Source organism: Oreochromis niloticus, linkage group LG7 (assembly GCF_001858045.2).
Source record: "Oreochromis niloticus isolate F11D_XX linkage group LG7, O_niloticus_UMD_NMBU, whole genome shotgun sequence".
Lineage (NCBI taxonomy): Eukaryota > Metazoa > Chordata > Actinopteri > Cichliformes > Cichlidae > Oreochromis > Oreochromis niloticus.
Window position 1 is genome coordinate 9,842,952 of NC_031972.2, and position 22,646 is coordinate 9,865,597.

General features: G+C 37.8%; 1 protein-coding gene across 2 annotated transcripts; it reads left to right on the forward strand.

Annotated features, from left to right (window-relative positions):
• The first annotated feature begins 4,334 nt into the window (after positions 1–4,334).
• Positions 4,335–6,617, forward strand: ppiab (peptidylprolyl isomerase Ab (cyclophilin A)). 2 transcript variants are annotated; one of them, XM_003439486.5, is made up of 5 exons: positions 4,335–4,525; positions 5,096–5,126; positions 5,736–5,824; positions 5,907–6,079; positions 6,174–6,617. In XM_003439486.5, exons 1-5 carry the CDS (start codon positions 4,457–4,459, stop codon positions 6,307–6,309), a joined length of 498 nt encoding a protein of 165 aa, XP_003439534.1. In that variant the 5' UTR covers positions 4,335–4,456; the 3' UTR covers positions 6,310–6,617. The 2 variants fall into 2 exon arrangements, with proteins under 2 accessions (XP_003439534.1, XP_005449548.1); XM_005449491.4 differs by having other exon boundaries at positions 4,341–4,525; positions 5,096–5,130.
• The last annotated feature ends 16,029 nt before the right edge of the window (positions 6,618–22,646 follow it).

The following is a 22,646-nucleotide window of genomic DNA, read 5'->3' on the forward strand; positions in this document are numbered from 1 at the left end:
GCCTTCTCAGTTGAAAAAGTTGAAAACACTTGTTTTGCTAAGATTTTCTGTTAGTCATACAATGGAAAGCAATAGAAAACCTTTAGCACTGGTTATTTGCATAAACACATTGCCCAAGAATCTCCAAAAGTTGAATCTGTTCATCTGGACGTAGCGTTTTGTGGGAGAAACGTTTTGTCACTCATCCAAGTGACTTCTTCAGTCTCAGCTGACTGCAGGTTTCCCCAATCTTATAAACAGTACATTTGCATAATGACTGAAACCAGCCCACTGAAGGAACAATGGGCTGTGAGGTCAGTTCCTTAGTCATAATTATGCAAATTCCCATGACCATTGATCAACAATCACTGACCAAAACCCACTGATCAATGGCCATGAGTACCATTCACAGAGAGTTGGGGAATGGCTGCAATCACAGCATTGTAAGATGGCGAAAGATGTACCCTTAGGCCCCCTCCTCGATTCAGAGATGGTCTTTCCCTTTTCACGTAAATGGCCTCCTTGACTCCGCGCTCAAACCAGCGTTCTTCCCTGTCGAGGATGTGTACATCCTCATCGTTGAAAGAGTGTCCACTGGCCTGTAGGTGTAAATAAACTGCAGAGTCCTGGCCTGATGAGGTTGCTCTTCTGTGTTGTGCCATCCGCTTCGCTAGAGGTTGTTTGGTTTCCCTGATGTATAAATCCTGGCAAACCTCCTGGCACTTAATAGCGTACACTATGTTACTCTGTTTGTGTCGGGGGACCCGATCCTTGGGGTGGACCAGTTTTTGGCGCAGCGTATTTTGGGGTTTAAAAGCCACAGAGACCCGGTGTCTAGGCCATTTACGTGAAAAGGGCAAGTCTGAATTCAATTCAGTTTTATTTATATAGCACCAAATCACAACAACAGTCGCCTCAAAGCGCTTTATATTGTAAGGTAGACCCTACAACACAGGTGTCGAACTCCAGGCCTCGAGGGCCGGCATCCTGCAGGTCCCAGATGTGTCCTTGATCCAACATGGCTGATTTGACTGCGAAACCATTGACTGGGAAACCAGTTGTGTATTGGCTACTGACTTGTCAATCACAAGTCATATAAACTTTCATTTTCAAACATAGTGTGATTTACAAAGCAGTGTTTTGTAAGTCTTAGTGACTAAACTCAGAAATAAGTTGCTGAAGTCAAATCACATATGGGGTGTGAAGAGGTGCTGGAGCAGTGTCCCTTTTATTCATATGAAAATTTTACATGGGACCGCTATTGAAAGATCTATAGCAAGTCACATTTGTGAGTTCTTTCACTAAACCTTGTTTTTCTGACTCTTGCAAGTATCATTTGTATTATGAAATATTGGGTAGGTAAGTAAATAAATTACAGAGGCAAGGTGGAAATATTAAAAGGAAAACTATCGGTTTCTAAGAAAAGCCATACACATATATATATATATATATATGTATGTATATATGTGTGTGTATATGTATGTATGTATGTATGTATGTATATATATATATATATGTGTATATGTATGTGTATATATATATATATATATATGTGTGTGTGTGTGTGTGTGTGTATATATATATATGTATATACATGTATATACATATCCAACAAAATGTGTGATCTATTTATAAGAACAGCCAGATATTCTGCATGGGGGAAGCCATGAGTGGTGTCTCAGTGAGGCTGCGGTCAATTTATGAGAAAATTCTAATTTACAAGATTGCAAAAGAATGTGGTATGATCCAAACCCAGTAAACTTGGGGTCATTTAAAAGTATTTATAGTTATTTTCAAGCAGCAGTGGTTTGATGAGTTTGAGCTGACCTTGGGAAACTGAAGATGATGATAGAAAAATTTTTTGTAATTGATATTAATTTTGAATATTATTAATGAAATAACTAAATATTATTCTTACATAATTTAGTTTGTTTACATTTATTCAGGTAAAGACATGATGATTTTGTGCAATTTTTATTTAAATTAAATATTATAAGTAACTATATTTATTCATACAAGTATTTCTTGCTTGAGACCCACTAATTGTTAGCATGATCTATTGATGATAATGCAAAATAAAGAAAATTGACAAACATTTTCTTAAATACACAATGATTACAGTGTAAAATTAGAGTGGTTAAGGTGTAGAGCTAAAAGTCACATGTCGGCATAGAGTAAATGAGAAAAAGCCCAAAGTATGAAGGCATTGCCAGTAGGCCTTTTTCACAACATAAAGCTGGGAGAGCACTGACATTCATTGTCTCTCTGACATCCTTCAGCACTGTGAAATGTACAAAGCCTCACTTTCCCTCTGTTGGTTTACCCTCTTTTGAGGGCTTTCAAAAATACTTTATATGAGCTGTGTGTCATGGCATTTTCTGCCATTTGAAAGTTATTAGTATGTTTTTATATTGTTTTACATTTTTAACCCATCATGGCACGGGTTTACGTATTGTATAATCAACTGTTTTCATTAGAGAACGTGTGTGTGTATCAGACAAATTGTTAAACATGATAATTTTAATGTTATTAGTTGGATAAAGGATCGTTGTTGGCACTGTATACTGTATGTTTAAAAGTGTTAAAGCAACTGTAAAAATCAAGGTCATACATAAAAGATGCATGTGTGACAAAAAATGGACAGTCAGCAGTCATCAAGATGAAGTTAAAATTATTCTTAATGTGATTTTTTTAAAGTTGACATTTTTTTGTATGAACTATTTACTCGTTGTGGTCCAACACTGTTGACAAAACAACAGAAATTCTTTTCCAGTTTGAGCTACACAAAATTATATTTGAAAAGTATGAACAAACAAATTTACTACAAAAAAAACTAAACAAAAAACAAAATAAAAGATTTTTAGAAATGTTCTGCATATTTTGTAACACATTGTAATTGCCATTATTTTCTATTTATTTTTTAATTATAATTATCATTGTATTCACAGTTGCTTTGTCCCCTTCCTGAAACCGAATCAGAATTAAACATTGCTATTTGACCAATGGTGTTTTTTCTATTTAACTTTAATAATATTTATTTTAGTTATAGCTTTTTGAATGTATTTATAGTATGTAAAGCTTTTTCCATCAGAATGTCAACTGCTGTTTGGGTTGGTTATCTTTATTAATTTTGTTTTCACTAATAGTTAACTATTAGTCTGCTTTTAGCTGAATATTTCAACTCTGTGTAATAAATGGATAAAATTAATAGCTTAAATCATTTGTTAAAATAGTTTGTATGTTACAGCATTTTTTAGCTCAGAGTGTAGCCTTTAGAATTAATCCTGCTACTTCTGTTAGCAGGCACATCATCAATAAACAGTAGTGTCCTGGTTCTACTGGCAACCATGCCTATGCCATAACATTGCCTCCACCATTTCTCTCTTTCTCCATACTTTTCTCTTACTAGCATGCTGTCCCAAGTCAATCTTTGACTCTGTTTTTTCAGTCTAATGATACCTGCCTTGACATTTCGGTGGACCTCATATTGAGAGTTCCATTGAGCAGCTACCAAATGGAAATCCAACATCTGGAATCAGCTTCAAATCTTTGATCTACTTAATTTGTCATAGACCTCTCCTGACCATGAAACTGCTTGTTAGTGAACTGTACAGTTAATGCTGAACCTCTGAAAATGGGGGACTATGTATAAAAATTCCTAAATTTTCTTTTCAGACAGTTCATGATGCCATCCACAAATGTTGGCTGAAGCACTATTATGCAAAAAAGAAGGCATATGTTAAAATGCATAGTAGTGTAGTGTCACGATTGTGTGTGCACCAAAGCTCATTCAAAATGGACCAAGGCAAAGTGGAAAACTGTTTGGGGCTCAGATGAATCGTCATCTGACCCCACATGTAATTGATGTAATCGTCAAAAAACATGAAAGTCACATCTTCAAACCTAAAGAGAAAGATCGTCCAGCCTTTGAGCCAGCGCGCAGTTCAAAAGCCTGCATCAATCTGTGTAGCATTGATCATAGCTGCCTACAAAATAAAGTTAGCTATTTCATCATTTTTGGTTCTTTTCAGTTTAATTCCATTTTATCAAATGAAAGCTTTATCAAACCTTATCAAGTGCCAAGCCCCAAAACAAAGTTTTGAAAAAATGAAAAAAAAAAAAAAAAAAAATGCATTAGAGGGAGTATGTTAGTGAAATGATCAACAAAATGTGGATTTTCTTTGTTTGGTTGGTCGAGTTCATTTTTAGTTGACCTTTCAGTGAAAAATAAAGGGAATAATTAAAGTCAGGCACCTTACTGTTTTTCTCACTGCCCCGCCCTTGAGGGTTGCCGTGGTAATGTCACACGTAACCTTGATTATCTTAAATCCAATTGGTCTGTATTGGAGTCTTTGAAAGGGAATGGCTGTGATTGGCTGTGGACGATTTACAACGCTGCCGCAAGACACATACAAAAACATACCCGAGTGTAGCTGTCAGGATCAGTATATTATTTATCGCGAGCGCATTTGTGAACATGGGAAACCCCAGAGTTTTCTTTGACATCACAATTGATGGCGCTAACGCCGGCAGAATTGTAATGGAGGTAAGAGATTTCCAATCCTATTACCATTTATTTGTCACTCCGTGTTCCAGAGCCACAGCTTCGTCATCTTCTAAGGAGCAGTCTCCATTTCATTCCCAATAGTTTGACTAGATTTAAAACCTCGCAGTTTTTGTTTGTTTTAATCTTTAGTTAAAGCAAATGCATATAGGTGTCAGTGTTATCGTCAGGTGACAATATAAACTAAGGGCAACCAGTGCTACTGTGGTTAGCACTGTGGTTTCCAATCCAGCCTTTCTGTATGCCGTTTATGGCTTCTTCCAGTGTCTCTGGATTCTCTCCGGGTACTCGGGTGTTCCGGGTTAACTGTTTTTTACATGAACTATTTATATTTGTGTGTTCCAGATGTTGCATTCGCAGATTCGTCAATTCCTATGAGTAGTTCATGTGGAAAAACGGGGTGGCTGTCTGTAGTACAGGGTTGGGTGTCGAGATATATATACCCTTTAGCAGATCTCAAACTTGCGTGTTTTTATGACATCAATAAACTCTCAACCTTAAAATAGAATCCCCTGTTTCCTTTCCACTAATTGAAATCTCTGTCTTCTGTAGCTCCGGGCTGATGTGGTCCCGAAGACTGCAGGTAGGTGAGCTAGAAAAACATTTTCCGTGTTATTTCAAAGATGTGATGTGCGTCCTCAGCTTCCTCACACCCAACAATCAATTTATGTTTCACTGCTGGAAAGTTTGCGTTCCCATTTAACCTCAGCAGGATTTATTCTAAATATGTGTTGGGGCCATGGGTGATAGAGATTGTGAAAATAATACAGGAATCAACTGACTCAAGGAGATACTAACACCTATAGCTTAATATTAAAAAGAGAAGGATATGTATAATGCTTTACAAATTTACTTGATCACCAACCACTAAGGTTTATGCCACAGCTGCCCAAAAGTTATATTATTATGACATTATTTATTATGTTTCTGTGATGGATAATTGACCATAAGTTACTTAATCAAAATGGTTTTTGTTTTTTTTCTATGTTAAAATATAATTATTTTTTATCCATTTTAGAGATGATAGATGGATAGAACTTTATTAACCCCTTAGGTTGGTTCCTCCAGGAAATTCAGTGAATATTCAGTGTTTTTACAAAAAAGCAGAAAAATAGTAGTGCATATAATTATTTTTATTGACTTTAGTTGCTTTATATATTTTTAAGTAAGCAACAATATGCTAATTTTACAGAAAACTTCCGTGCTTTGTGCACTGGAGAGAGAGGTTTTGGCTACAGAGGCTCCACATTTCACCGAGTGATCCCTAAATTCATGTGCCAGGTACAGTCGAGGCTTGGAATATGTAGTGTGTCTTCATGTTCACATGTATGTTTACCACATGTGCTTCCTTTTTTCTCTTCAGGGTGGAGACTTTACCAACCACAATGGAACAGGAGGCAAGTCCATCTATGGAGAGAAATTTCCTGATGAGAACTTCCAGTTGAAGCACACTGGCATGGGGACACTGTCCATGGCTAATGCAGGACCCAACACCAATGGTTCACAGTTCTTCATCTGCACAGCCTCAACTGACTGGTAAGCTCTACTTAGTAATACTGCTGCATTCAGGTTCTATTCAGCTTATTTCAGGTGTCTTTCTCGCATACTAATACTTTCCTCTGCTTTTCAGGCTGAATGGGAAGCATGTGGTGTTTGGCAATGTTGTGGAGGGTATTGATGTTGTCAAGGCAATGGAGAAGCAAGGCACAAAGAGTGGCACAACTAAAGCCAAGATTGTCATTGCTGACTGTGGTGAACTAAAATAGTGTAACTCTGTTTCTTTGTTTCAACTCATTCCCTTATCAGATATAGCCTTTATCATCCATTCCAGTCAGTTTTATGGTTCAATATATCAACAGTCAGAATAGGAAAAACACCAATTTGACCAATTTTCTCCTTCTAAAAAGTTTGTCTGCTGTGTTGTCATTTGTCCTGTTTTTTTTTTGGTTTTTTTTATTTATTTATTTTGTTTTATTATTTTTACCTATAACAATTATCCTTTTCAGAATCACATTTGTTAACAAAATCTAGATAAAATGGTGGTGGTGTTGTAAATAAACTAATTCAAAGCATGTTTTTTTTTGTGTATGCCCTCTTTTATTTATACATATGCACACATGCACTAGGGAGACCCTTAAGATTAACTTAAATTCTAAAGTCATTCATCCAGCTCTGCTACTTTTGCTGAAATCACATAATACTTTGGTTTCAGAATTCTCTTTACAGGTTTTTGGATTATCTTGTTGCTTGAAATTTCCACTGCACTGTGAAAAGGTGCTTTCCGTGCGTGCTTGTTTGCAAGTCATTGTCCTTCCTTACAATCCAAGCCCCCTAATTCTGAAGCTATAACTTCCCTCTATCCATCCATTTCATGTCAATTTTTTTTATATCGCTCCAAATCACAGACTCTTTATATTGTAAGGTACAGGTGCTACAATAATATGAGACCCCAACAATCAGATGACCGCCTATGAGCAAGTACTTGGCAACAGTGGAAAGCAGGGGTCCCCAATCTCAGTCCATGAGGGCCGGTGTCCCTGCAGGTTTTAGATGTGTCCTTGATCCATCACAGCTGATTTAAATGGATAAATTACCTTCTCAACATGTCTTGAAGTTCTCCAGAGGCCTGGTAATGAGCTAATCATGTGATTCAGGTGTGTTGACCCAGGGTGAGATCTAAAACCTGCAGGGACACCGGCCCTCGTGGACTGAGATTGGGGACCCCTGGTGGAAAGGAAAACTCTTTTAACAGGTCATAGCGCAGGGGTGGGCAACTCCAGGCCCCGAAGACCGGTGTCCTGCAGGTTTTAGATATCACCCTGGGTCAACACACCTGAATCACATGATTAGTTCTTTACCAATCCTCCGGAGAACTTCAAGACATGTTGAGGAGGTAATTTAGCGATTTGAATCAGCTGTGTTGGCTCAAGGACACATCTAAAACCTGCAGGACACCGGCCCTGGAGGCCTGGAGTTGCTCACCCCGTCATATCAGAACCAGGTACAGGGAGGGGCCTCCATCTGTCGTGATTTGTTGTGGGTGATGGTTGACATTGATCCATCCATTTTTCTTTTGCTTATCCAATTGAGGGTCATAGCAGAGATGGAGCTTGTCAGTCAGTTGCAGGGATTATGCATAGTGAAAGACAACAATACAAACTCATATTCACACCTTCAACCAATTTAGAATCAATAATTAACCAAAACAATAACTACTCCAATATAGTAGAACCTAACTGATTTATCGATGGGCTGACAATTTCAGCCAATATATCTGCAGTCTGCTGCCCTGAGCCGCTGTTTTTGTGCTGCCGACCTGTGGCGACAGTGGAACAACATGTTGCCCATCTATTTTTACCATCACTCTAAGTCCTCGAGAGCTACTTTCCTGCAGCTTTTAGATTCATCCTTGTTCCAACACACCTGAATCAAATGAATGTCTTGTTATCAGGCCTTTGCCAAACTTGATGGCATGCTGAAGAGGTCATCAAACCATTTGATTCAGCTGTGTTGGAGTAGGGATGCATCTAAAAGCTGCAGGACAGTAGCTCTTGAGGACTAGGATTGGGCACCCCTGCTCTAAATGATATATAAGTACAGAAACTCTGAGATTGACAAATTATCCATACAGAGCAGGCGGTGGTGTGTCAACAACAGGTGGACCCACTGCAGGACCAGGCAGAGCTCCAGACCAGAGTTCTGGGGATCTGGCTCCTCCCGGGCACCACCTCCGCTGCCCCCAGCACCAGTAATGACACTCCACTGGATGAGGGAGGGGGATGAGCCCTAGGCCATGTATGTGGCACAAAAAGAATTGGGCACTGAGGCTGCTCATGTTGCTGTCTGGGGAATCTACTAACGATTGTCCCCCTCATCTTCAGACTTCTCCCATTATAGAAGGCGTGACAGTGAGATTGAGAAGATCCTTAAAGTGTCTCATCCATCGGCTGATTATATTCTTCTACCACTGTATACTGTATACAGTGTGTGCTTTCACCTACCGAGTTGTCTCACAATTCTCCAAATTGGCTTGAGACTGATCAAAACTCTTGTTTTCTGATTTCACTCTTCCTGCACCTTTTTTTTCCCGAACCTCTGCCAGACATTCCATAAATGTGGGTACATCAGGTCTGTCCAGCATCTTCCTCCCCCACCTGCCTGTGATCTGATGATATGATTACAAAAATGATCATCAACCTGTGACCTGTGATCTCCTGGTATCATGTGCACTTATGAACACCTTCATGCTTTAAAATGGTGTTCATTATGAAAAGGTTGTGGTTAGCACAGAAGTCTAGTAACAGTACACCACTCAAGTTGTGACTGGGCAAGCCATTCCTCTCATTCACACTGTCACAATGTCCTCGTCCATGGAGCATTTAAGTCCACACCCAGTGACTTTCTACCAGCCGCTAACTGCATTTTCTCCTTTTTCCCCTCTAGACAGTTAGAGTTTCGCGTTCAGCATGCTCCCTCGCCCCTGTGTTATGTTTATCATTTCGTCCTTACAGTAAATAAACCTGCAACAGTGTCTGTCTGAGTGATCTGCCACCAGGGTCTACTAGTGTAATTCCTGACAGTGCTTTACTGCCTGGTATAACTCTCAAATGTTCACCTTGAAGCAGCTAACATGTAAGCTGGAGAGGAAATTATGTTGCAGTCATTTAGCAGACCTTCATCTGGCCTGGCAAAATAATTATATAATAAAATATCCCAGAATTCTTTTCAGGAAGGTAAGTGGGCGAAGACAGTGTCAAGTGTTACTTTAACATTAACTGGCAATGACGTTAAGAATAGTGTGGTTTGAATCATATCATATCACAGCTTTCCGAGTTCATTCATCTTTATTGTTGCCCACCAGGCCTTTCTTCAGAGTTGATTCTTTTCCAGTGCTGGTTACCCGACAGGATCCAAGAGCTGTTCTATTTCCTTTGCCTAAGCCTGTGGTCCTGGTTTTTCTTTGTTCTGACTGATCAGACAGGCTACCCTTCAGCAGAGGGTAATGTCCAATGTCCTGAGTCTTTGACCTAGTATTTTGAGTTTCTTCTGTGGACTATTGATTTGGTTTTTTGTAATTAAGAGCTAAGTTATATTCACATTCTTAAATATTTGATTTTTCTGGTGCCTTGGATCCTTGTTTAATTATGTTAGTTCATTTTTGTGTCCAGTCTGTCCTAGTCTCGTCTCTGTGTCTGGTTCTCGGTGTATTCTGTGTGGAAGTCAGCCTTGTGTCCATGCTTATCTTTTATTAACTCTTTTTGTCTCCTGTTTCCCTGTGTCTGTTTGGTCTCTGTGTGTGCTCTTTCTGTGTTCCCTGTTTAGTTAGAGACATGTCTTAAAGCCATAGAGGCCTGGATGACCTCTAATATCCTACTCCTAAATTCAGAAAAACTGACATAGGTTATTGTACTCTGTCCTGAAAATCTAAACAGATATTTATCTGGCATGACCTCTACACACTAAAGAATCTGTGTGCAACTTTTGAGTAGTCTTTTACTGAACACATTCAAAAGCCTTTAGATGATCCAGAACACTGAGTGAGTAAGAATACTAACTGGAACTAGAAAGTGAGACCATACTTTTCTCTTGTTAGTTTCTCTTCATTTGGCTCTTTTAAAGTCCATAGAACCATAGAATATACATGTTTTTCCCTAGCAACCTACTGACTGGTCTCTAGGTCTGTGTGACTGAGGCCTTTATGATCTACCTCTGTATTAATTAGTTTTTAACTTTTTCATCTAAAATTTATTTATAAGTGGATTTTCTTTTTCATTTCACCACTTATTTTCACAATGGTGTAAAATCATTTAACTTGCCACAATGGCAACATTTACTGAGACCACAGAAGAAAATATTCGTAGTTTTAGTTTTACCTACATTAGGCCAATGATTCAATTCTTTTGCAATCTAATTGAATGAAAATCTAAATTAAAAAGAAACAAATAAAAGGGTCCATAAATACATTAATGCCTACTTTGCAAGAGCTTTTTCTTTAATTTATAGATTTTAATTGTATTCCTCTAAAGCATGGTAAAAGAGTGATAATATATACTTTATATCAAACCAGTGATTTATGACCCCCCGTCAAATTATTTATGACTACGACTATGTCAAATTATTTAACTTCCAGGTGACTGTTGACGTAATTTGGTGATGTATGGACATCACCAAACATTAAACATACTAATAAATGTTTTATGAAAATCTGACGTACTTTCAAAGCATAAGAGTAAACCTTTTTTTATAAAAACATGTTCTTTGATGATCATATTACTTGTGTCACATTTTAAAAGCACAATATACTTAGAAACAGTTTTAGAGAACTTCCACCTTTACTTTTCGGTGAAAGTCACGCAGGTCATAATTTCCAGTCACTTGAGGGTCGCTGGGGTTGAGTGAGGGTCGGGGGTCATAACCCTCAAACAGCTGTTTCACATGGATCAGGTTAAACCCGCCCTCCTCCACTCTCTGATTGGTCAAAGCAAGAAGCCGCCTTTCTGAAACTGCTTTTTTGATCAGTGGTTTTTCTCATTGGTAAAAGCTCTATTTTAAATTGCCTTATTGGTGGATCGGGGTGGAGTACCAGCTTGGGGGTCGCACTGTGAGTCAAAGAGAATGTCATTTTACCCACACTGGCTGCTGTGTGAAGACCCATTTTTACTTTTCTCTGGGATCTTTGCTCTGGTACGACTGTCTCACATTGTCATGGAACATGTGTAAGTCTGCCTTTGATTCTGATGTTCTTTTTTTGGATTAAACAAAAACAAATAAAAAGAGTTAAAGCCTTCCAGCTGGGCATGCAGCCTCCAGCTCCCCCCATCCTCATTGCCCTCTGTTGTTACAAAAGCAGTGGTTTAATTAAGAATAACCTTTTTACTATGGCTTACCACACACACACAGGTACCCAAAACAGTTGTCTAAAAAAGGTGGCAGTTTTTGTCAAAAAAGTATACTTTATGGCTTAAAATGACAACAGCACACCATTATGAAATAGTATTCCATAATTTTAATTTCAAACATCCTATTTATCATCCTATTCCATTGCCATATTTTCATGATCATATTTTTGGGGTCATATGATTACCGATTATTCCATAGTTATGACATATCATAATTTTATGTTATTCATAAAAATGATGACAGCCATTAACTTTTATTATTCCTTTATAACTTCCTAAGCCTTAAATCATTTGGCAGGGGGTCATAAATCACAGGTTTGACATAAGGTGTATATTATCACTCTCTGAATGGGTCTGTGTGTTCTTGAAGTTCAATGGACTCTTTCCTTGCTTACTAAATTAAAGAGCATCAACATTAAAATTAAAAACATAAAAAATATTAGATCTAACACAACACAGTTTGTAAAAAATGAAAACAGTAAAATATCTCAGTTAGAATATTTTTATTACATTTAGTAGAGAATTTATCAAAACAAAGTTAGCAATCAGTGTTATTTACAATAAAAACAGACAGAACAGATTAAAAACCAATTTGAAGTACACAGATTAAGGCATTAACATCTCCTTTGCTAGTGTCTCCTTTAATGAACCACACAGAAAGTGATACAAAAATAAATTTAAAAGAATTCAAGTTTTTCTATAGAAAGGACTCTATAACAAAACAATAGAGATAGAAACAGGAATTGAGAACAACAACAATCACAGCACAAAAAATTCACAGATACAAAACATGCAAATCCAATACAGCATAGGTAATACAATGGTAATACAGGAATGATCCAATCTCTCTCCCTCTCTCTCTCTCTCTCTCTCTCTCTCTATGTATGTATATATATAGATATATATATATATCTATATATATATATATAAATGCCTCTCCTGTGCTTTAACTCAGTAAAACTAAGACTGCTTTGCCAAACTTTGCAAACCATGCTCCTTTTTTTCCAGATACAAATTGATGCATTAGAGCAATATCATATCATATCAATCAGAATCTCATATTCTTACAGTAATGTTCATACAGTATATTCAGGGTAATAATTATCTGATCCTCTGCTGAATTTGGTTTGCTCACTTACAAAGAAATTAACTGTCTCTTTTTTTTGTAGTTGCATTTTAATGGAGAAACAGAATATCAACCAAAGAGAAAACCCCATTACTTAAAGGTTATAAATTGAATAGCATATCATTGAGTGAAATAGGTATTTGATCCCCTATACCCCACACCCAGAATTCTGGCCTCCACAGATTGGGTGTGTGCCCATGTAGCACAAAGACAATATTTAATCTATCAAACATCTACAATTCCTGATCTCAAAGCCTTCAGGAAAAGCTTTGTGAGAAAGTAACAGCTGCTGGTGCGATGGAATAAAAATATAAAATGACTATCAGTCATTCTCGGTCTGGAGTTCCATGTAAGATCTTGCCTTAATAGGTAAGGATGATCATGAGGGGGTGAATCATCCGAAAACTATGATCTGAAGGCAGTTGGGACCACAGTCACAAAGAACACGATTGATAACACACTACACTGTAATAGAATAAAATCTTGCTCACAAGGCCCCCCAGGTCAAGAAAGCACATGTGCAGTTTGCACACTTCTAAATGATTCTGAGAACAGTTAGGTGAAAGTGGGGTGGCTGTAGAGCAGGTCAGCTACTAATTGGAAGGCTGGTGGTTTGATCCCTTGCTGCCCCAATCTGCATGCTAAGTATCCTAACCCTAACCCCAAGCTCATATGAATGTGTGTGAATGCTTAGATAGAAAGCACTTAAAGCATAGAATAAAGTGCTTGAGGGAATGTGGCTTTTTGTATTAAGCACTTTGAGTGCTATACAAGAATCAGTCCAAGTCCGGTGGTCATATAAAACTTAAATTGAGCGTTTCAGGGAAGAAAGATGCTGACCCAAAGAATACCATCCCCACAGTCAAGCGCGGAGCTGGAAACATTATGCTTTAAGGCTGTTTTTCTGCTAAGATTACAGCATGACTTCACTGCATTAAGGAACCAATGGGCAGGCCATGTACTGTAAAATATTGAACAAGAACCTCCTTTCCCCAGCCAGAACACTGAAGGATCGTGGATGGGTCTTCCAGCATTACAAATACCCCAAACATACAGCTAAGACAACAAAGAAGTGGATAAAGGATTTAGAAAACTTCTGGGCCAAAATCACTCCTGAGATGTTTGTGTGGCGGGGTGTGGTCTATGGCTCTGCTGTAGAGGAAGGGTGGTGCAGAGGGTTAACGATGTAGTGTCAGGGGAGGCTATCAGACACAGCAAGGTCCTATCATCATAATCATGCATCCCCTTTTTCTGCAGTGGCTGGGGAGAGCAGTAGCAGGAAGAGCGAGGGCAAGAAGCACTGCCAAGTGACCAGAAGCTTGTAAGTTGCTCATGCAAGAACAAGATTACAAGGACAATGCACATTGTAAATGAAGACTCCGTAATCACAATTTCCAAGCGTGGGTCACACTTGTGACAGTGAACAAACCTGGTGACATCGGCAAAAAACATCTCACAACTATATCTGCCAATAAGGGCTTCTCTATTAAGTACTTATTAAATACTATTAAACACTTATTTCATTCAATGACATATAAATCAGTTATTCTGTAATGTGTTTTTCTGGATTTTGGTTGATATTTGTCTCTGTCCATTACAATGAAATTACTGCTACTACTACTACTACTACTGTTCATTTGTTTTTTAAGTTAGTAAACTTACACATTCAGCAGGGGCTCAAACAATGACTTCCTCCACTATATGTATGTATATATGCACCCTATCTCCTCCTTAATGGGTGGGCCAATCTGAATGAAAAATGTCACAAAGAGCAATTATTTTAGCATTTAAATGTTTTTATGTGATGTTACATCTTTTGTTTGCATTTCTTTCACTTATCACATTCTATGTACATTGCCCTTAAATTAATGGTCACTAAAATGTGTACCTGCAATGTAACTGGAATGAAAAACTGAGAAAGCACCACAGACCTTGCAAAAAAACACACATAGAGTGGGTTTTTGCTAGTAGAAGTAATTTTTAATACTACAGGGCATAAACATTAAGATGGACAACATACAGTGGCTTGCAAAAGTATTTGGCCCCCTTGAACTTTTCCACATTTTGTCACATTACAGCCACAAACATGAATCAATTTTTTTGGAATTCCACGTGAAAGACCAATACAAAGTGGTATACACGTGAGAAGTGGAACGGAAATCATACATGATTCCAAACATTTTTTACAAATAAATAACTGCAAAGTGGGGTGTGCGTAATTATTCAGCCCCCTGAGTCAATACTTTGTAGAACCACCTTTTGCTGCAATTACAGCTGCCAGTCTTTTAGGGTATGTCTATACCAGCTTTGCACCTCTAGAGACTGAAATCCTTGCCCATTCTTCTTTGCAAAACAGCTCCAGTTCAGTCAGATTAGATGGACAGCGTTTGTGAACAGGAGTTTTCAGATCTTGCCACAGATTCTCGATTGGATTTAGATCTGGACTTTGACTGGGCCATTCTAACACATGGATATGTTTTGTTTTAAACCATTCCATTGTTGCCCTGGCTTTATGTTTAGGGTCGTTGTTCTGCTGGAAGGTGAACCTCCGCCCCAGTCTCAAGTCTTTTGCAGACTCCAAGAGGTTTTCTTCCAAGATTGCCCTGTATTTGGCTCCATCCATCTTCCCATCAACTCTGACCAGCTTCCCTGTCCCTGCTGAAGAGAAGCACCCCCAGAGCATGATGCTGCCACCACCATATTTGACAGTGGGGATGGTGTGTTCAGAGTGATGTGCAGTGTTAGTTTTCTGCCACACATAGCGTTTTGCATTTTGGCCAAAAAGTTCCATTTTGGTCTCATCTGACCAGAGCACCTTCTTACACATGTTTGCTGTGTCCCCCACATGGCTTGTGGCAAACTGCAAACGGGACTTCTTATGGTTTTCTGTTAACAATGGCTTTCTTCTTGCCACTCTTCCATAAAGGCCAACTTTGTGCAGTGCACGACTAATAGTTGTCCTATGGACAGATTCCCCCACCTGAGCTGTAGATCTCTGCAGCTCGTCCAGAGTCACCATGGGCCTCTTGGCTGCATTTCTGATCAGCGCTCTCCTTGTTCGGCCTGCGAGTTTAGGTGGACGGCCTTGTCTTGGTAGGTTTACAGTTGTGCCATACTCCTTCCATTTCTGAATGATGGCTTGAACAGTGCTCCGTGGGATGTTCAAGGCTTGGGAAATCTTTTTGTAGCCTAAGCCTGCTTTAAATTTCTCAATAACTTTATCCCTGACCTGTCTGGTGTGTTCTTTGGACTTCATGGTGTTGTTGCTCCCAATATTCTCTTAGACAACCTCTGAGGCCGTCACAGGGCAGTTGTGGAGCTGTTTTGCAAAGAAGAATGGGCAAGGATTTCAGTCTCTAGATGTGCAAAGCTGGTAGAGACATACCCTAAAAGACTGGCAGCTGTAATTGCAGCAAAAGGTGGTTCTACAAAGTATTGACTCAGGGGGCTGAATAATTACGCACACCCCACTTTTCAGTTATTTATTTGTAAAAAATGTTTGGAATCATGTATGATTTCCGTTCCACTTCTCACGTGTACACCACTTTGTATTGGTCTTTCACGTGGAATTCCAATAAAATTGATTCATGTTTGTGGCTGTAATGTGACAAAATGTGGAAAAGTTCAAGGGGGCCGAATACTTTTGCAAGCCACTGTACCAGCTCCCTATTCTTGTTAACATAGAGAATATGAGTCTGACTAAAACATATTTTATCAAATGTAGCAAATATGTAGCCATATTGACTTTTTCTTATCACAATGATATTTTGTCACTGTTTAGTTGCTTGACGCTAATAAAGGTATCTGATGAATGAAAGTGACAGGTAGTTTCTTTGAATAAAGAAGTCATGTAGACAAGTTTTAGATATTGTACATAAAAACACTGGAGGACTTTTTAACAATTTTTTAAATAGTTTCTCTTATGGCTCTTATGATATCATTTTTAGATTTGCAACAATAAATTACTGTTATCAAGTGAGCTACCATTTGGGTCAGGCACAAGATGTGACTACAATACCATGGTAATGTCATGCTAGTTACTCAAAGACATGGGCTAAAAAGGGAGGAAGTGATAATGGGTAGTGCATCCATCTTTATATGCTATCTAGAAGTTATAGTCTGATGTGGCCATTTGATTATCTATTGAGCCCTAAGCACCCAGTTAAAATGCAATTAATTCCCTATAAAATGCACACAAATTGTCACTTAAGTCATGACACTTCAGTTCAGATTGCTTGCTGTTCTGTTTTACTTTCCAATACTACAGTTCAAAATGTAATTTGTGAAATACACCCTTTCTTGCCAAGAGCAGTGTTGCAGAGTAATGGAATACATGTACCGGCGTTACGTATTTAAAATACAAAATATGAGTAACTGTATTCTGTTACAGTTACTGTTTAAAAAAGTGATAATTAGAATACAGTTACTTTGTTAAAATAAATGGATTACACTGCGGTGTTTTCCTGTTTCACATGTTAGGCTATCTCCTCTCTAACCCCTCTCTAATTTTGGTAATTCCTCACAAACCCAAACCTGGAAACACAAACAAAACACAAAATACGATCTAATGTAAGCGTCCCTTTAATGTTGGTGGCGTCAGTTACGCAATGGACCCACAGCAAACACAACAGAGCCAGCAGTGCGCGGGCAGGAATGTATTTCTTACTTGGAGATTCTGACAAAATTTCATATTTAAAGAAGAAAAGGATGGGCGAAATATGACCGTTCGGTGCAAACTGTTTGCCAGCAACCAAGCTGCTGAGAGCAATAGCAATAGCATAGTCTGCTCATTTCCAGCTTCTCATTTTTATTCTTCAACCATAATAGATTATACTATTTCTTTTATGCTAGGTGTAGGTGCAGGCACTAAGTTTATCCTCTGTCTGAAGGACAGCCAACTTTCTTTGGATTTGCTACTCCTTGCAAACAGGTTTGAACACCATATGGGTGGTTAGACTAGAGCTGTGTGCCTGAGATGACCTTATTGGAGATATCTGCACTCACTGAGATAATAAAGAGCTAAGAGTAGAAAAAAGCTGTTTGAAACTGAGTATTTTGTTCAATGTGAAGCCAGAGGTTTTACTTGTAAATACACTGACATCAGTACTGGAAACTTTGAACATGTTTAATATGAGAATCTGTGTGTGTGTGTGTGTGCGCGTGTGTGTAAGAACTGAAAGTAAAGAATAAGCATAATATACTCTCTTTATCCACAGACTGTACAAATCCTCATTTTTGGGGGGGTATTTTATCTGCATTTGCTGAGAGTAACATTGCTCACTTCATTCCCCTTTGTATCTCAATGTGGTGATGTTACACAGCACAAATTCTACAAGCCACAAAAAATGTCTTTCAAACATAATTCTTGAGGTAATCATTAGTAACACACTAGAGCTGGGCGATATAACATTTTTTCATATCACGATATGTTTTTTTCATTTCAGGCGATAACGATATATATCACGATATAAGCCAAATAACTATATTTGTAAGATTTAAATGTGCCGTTGCTCACAAGTAAAATGTGAAATAATTAGCAGCTTGTTTTAATTAAAATATTTATTTCCCATAATAAGTTCAACAGGGTAGATGTACTTAAGGAACATGAGACTTCAGTTTCAGATAAATAAAGGCAAATATTGCAAACTACACAAAAGGCAGCCGCTAAAGCGTTTAAGTGTCAAAATAGAACAAACAAAACAGACCACTAAATTGTCAATTCCACTTAGAAACAAAATTTTAATTCTAAAAATAAATCTTAGGTCGTTTTACAGAAGAACAGACAAAATTGACTAACTTTTGTCAATATCAAATAAACTGAGAACTAAAAGGAAATTCTCAGGCTAAGTCCACACGTACACGGGTATTTTTGAAAACGGAGATTTTCTGTTTTCGTTTTACAAAAATAATCCCGTCCACACGTAAACGCAGAAATGAAGGAAAACGCTGCTAGGAACATGCCAAAGCAACAGGTGGCGATATATTCCTAACCGTGTAGAAATGTTGGCCAATCAGAAGTCTAGAAGCCTCGGTAGGAAATAGTAAACAAAGATGGGGCATAGAAACAGAACCGAGTCGTATGTGTGGAGGGACAGTAACTATGTGTGTATATGTAAGCATTTAAACACTGCAGAGAGTACAATTAACAGTAACAGTATTGTAGAAATTCATTTCACCGAAACAATAACGTGGCGCACAGTGTGACGTCAAAAAAGGCGCACACCTTTGACGCTGCGTTTTCGCCGTTTTTCTTGTCCACACGTAAATGCAAAAACGGAGTTTTCGAAAATATCCACCCTGGCAGGCGTTTTTAGAAATCTCCGTTTTCAGTGACTGAAAACGCCGTTTACGTGTGGACGAAAGGTGCAAACGCATAGAAAAATCTGCGTTTTCAAAAATACCCGGGTACGTGTGGACGTAGCATCAATCTCTCCTTGTTGTATAGCTTAGCTTTTCAAACAGTTTTAACAGTTACTTTAGTCTGACAAAAGCCGAATGACGAATTAGCGCTTTCAGTCAGAGATTGAGCATGCACCGCTTTATTGTATATCCAGACTTGCTTTCGGCACAATTTACAGTGCGCGCTACTCTGTTTTTTGTCAGACTTGAAATAGCCGAAATACCTTCACACTACGGAACTTCTGTGGCCCTTCCGTTTGACAATCTCTTCAGCATTGGAACCATCATCTGTTTTTTCTTCGGTAACCTTCGCTCACGCTCTCGGTTGATTTTTCTCTAGTCGGCAAACTCATTTCCTTCATTACCTGGGCGGCCCGGCTGCAAAAACAAATACACATGTGCGCCTTGGCGCTCGTGCTGTACGTAACAAGTCATGTGACGTGACGCTGCGGCTGTGATTGGTTCGGCTCTGCGCTACTTAATTTGGATTGGCTGTTCTTTTTTTTTTTTTTAAGAGGACAAGAGAGATGAGGTCTATCGCAATAGTTTAATTTTTCTATCGAGAAAAAGTTATTTCGCAATACATATCGTTATCGTTTTATCGCCCAGCTCTATAACACACCGGAAAGTATTTGAAATGCTGGTTAAAAGCACAGAATTGGCTCTTCTAAAGTTTTTTTTTACAAGCGTGAGAACACAAGCCTCACTTTTAACATCAAGACAAAACAGCAGACTTTACCCGACTTGTGCACACAGCATGATTACTGTGCATGTTATCCAGGCAGTTGGTAGCTTTTGCAATGGCACATCTGTGGTATTGTCTCTCACTGCATGTCTACTCTAAATGCTTCTTGAGCTAGCATACTACATCTTCACTTCGAGTAGTACTCTGGACAGCTAACAGTCACTGTAAAGTTAAGGTGATACATTGGACTGGGAGATACTTAGAGAGCATGATGGTGAGTCTGTAGTCTACCAGACAAATTAAGTCTACACACTATATATATACAATAAAAAATGACTGTGGTTTCTTTTGATAAATTACATTATAAAAAAGTTCACTTAAACAACACCAAATTGTAAGCAAATAATTAATTAAAGATGCAACAATGGTTTGGCCAGGGACCATCTACTTGGAACAGCCTTACACTATTCAGAGCTCAGAGCCGGCCAGAAACTGCTCACAAAAAAAAACAGTGGCAAGAAAAATTATGAAAAAAAGAAAAAAAAAGTGTTAAAGAAAGAGAGGTCAACATAATTGTATCTGGTAAATTTAAAAAAACATATTACCTGACAACTACCTGACATTTGTTTTGTTATATAAATCCATTGCACCTGCTTACGTTTGGTAAGTTAAGATATGTCAGATAACAGTGGGTATATAGCAACTCATTTCTGTTAATTATTTGTATCGCTTTTTGTTGTTTAAATAAGAGAAGATCCTGTTATTTAATGCAATTTGGGGATTTAGGAAATTTAATAATTTCTTTTAGTATGAAAATAATATTTTGCTTTGAGAAAAGTTTAAAAGTTTTTTTGTATATGCTGTAAGTTATAATATAGAAAAAAAGTCAGAATCAGCAAAAATAATATTGGCAGGTCACAAAAAAGGAACTTGGAAGCAACCAACCAAATTGCAATTGGTGCATTTGCTGTTGTGTTCACAAACAAATAATTACATTTGATATGCTGTAATTATGCTGGAATACCATAAGCTACATAACTGTGCTGGATTAGAACTGGGTTATAGGGCACTTCATGAATGTAAAAACGTTGAGGGAAGACCTGAAATGACTGAAACTATGGGGAAAAAATCACTCAGAAAGAATCTTATTTTTGGTGGTTTATATAACTTATTTACGCTCTATATTAACTAGAAAATACAACAAGGAACGTGTCTGCTTAGGGTCAATTGTGATCAGTTTTTAATTACTGACACTACATTAAACTGATATCAAGTATCACCAGAGGATTTGTATTATGCTCAAGAACTCCCATTCTCTGGACTTCAATTTACATAAATATGCTTGTGAATGAACAGGGCCTAATGTTGGGACACAAACATTTAAATTTCTTAGCACAAACAATTTTCTTCTACCAATTTTCATCATGTTTTTTAACTGGCTGGGGTTGATGTAATATACGATTCTATTCTACTTTTACATATTATAAGTTTTGATTACAGTAAAATACCAGTTACAGCCATATAATGTTAATTCCAAATAGACAGATAAGAATACTGGAGTCTGTTTTAAAATTCTTATCTTCACATAACTTTAAAGCCAAGTACCTTTGTGTTACCTTTGTGTAAATTCCCTCTCATTTGCTACACAGTAAACTTAACGTTTCTGGACTACCATGACCAATAAACAGCATTAGAAACCTTGTGATCCGAGTAGTTCAGTGTATAGTTCATTGTGTGGTTGGTTAGCTCAGTGGAACGAGAACTGGTTCACAAAACTGAGCAATTGAAATTTTTTGATATTGTTACTTCTCTCTGGGTTGAGGCAGTTTTGTTTATTTCATTTTGTTGTAATCATTAAAATACTAATATAAAACCATTCTTGAACACATACTTTCTCTGGCTAGAAAGTCAGACAACACTCAGAAAGTATGTCAAGACAACAGTAAACTCTCATCGGCAATCTTGGCACAACTCATTTTCGAACTCTATGTGGAACTATTTTTCTACTAAGACTAGTTAACAAAAAAAAGATTAACATCCTATTCAATATCACAGTGTCTGCTGGGTTTATTTTGTGACTCTGCTGAGTTCAGAACCCAGGTATGTTAATCAGGTTGGCGATAACCTGCCTCAGGTTGACTGTTTTCTTCTGAAATTTAAAAAAGTCAGACAGAAATCTCTGTTAGACATGTTCTCTACAGCTTGACTAAAAAGAAAAACAATGCATATGGGCCCAAAATTGCAGAAGTGTCCAAAAACATGTGTGGATGAAGCCTGTAAAAACTTTTAGGCATAAATTTTGTGGACATCTGTGGTTGGCAGGATAACTGCAAACATGGCACCATGAATAAACATGTTAGCACTTGTCAGCCATAAGAATGATTGTTTCTAGTCCCTTTATACTTTTAACGTAGGTGTTCTCCCCTTGTCAGTATAGTCTAAAGCCATAATTGTGCAAAAAAAGTTTACAGAGCATAGAAACTAGCTCTCAGATCAATAAATAGAAGCTAAATGTCAGTAGGCTTTGTTGCTAACAGGAAATTAAATTAACATAATTCAGACAGTGAGGTTACACCCCAAACTCCTGTTTCACATCTGAAGCAAACCCCATGCAGCAGTTTCCTTAATTTTGGACTCACAGTCAACTTTTGAAACCTATAAGTCAAAGGTAAGGGTTTACTACTTAACTTACATAGGTCAACTGATGTTGCTGTAAAATTTCTACCATTATGTGCGTGAATGAATCTAAAAGGCAGAGGTCAGTTACAAATTGAAAAAACACTTTGAAGGAAATAGTGGAATTATTAATAAAAGGTTCTAATTTTTTAGAACCTTAATGTATCAGTAAACTTTTATATCTTAAGGAATATAAAATTATTTGGTGCTGCTGTTTCAGAGTCTACAGAACTACAAAGATTAAACAAACTGAGCTGACTATGAAGATAATGGCATTACTTGATCTGCGGTATCAATGGCTACCATTCAGAGCCGCAA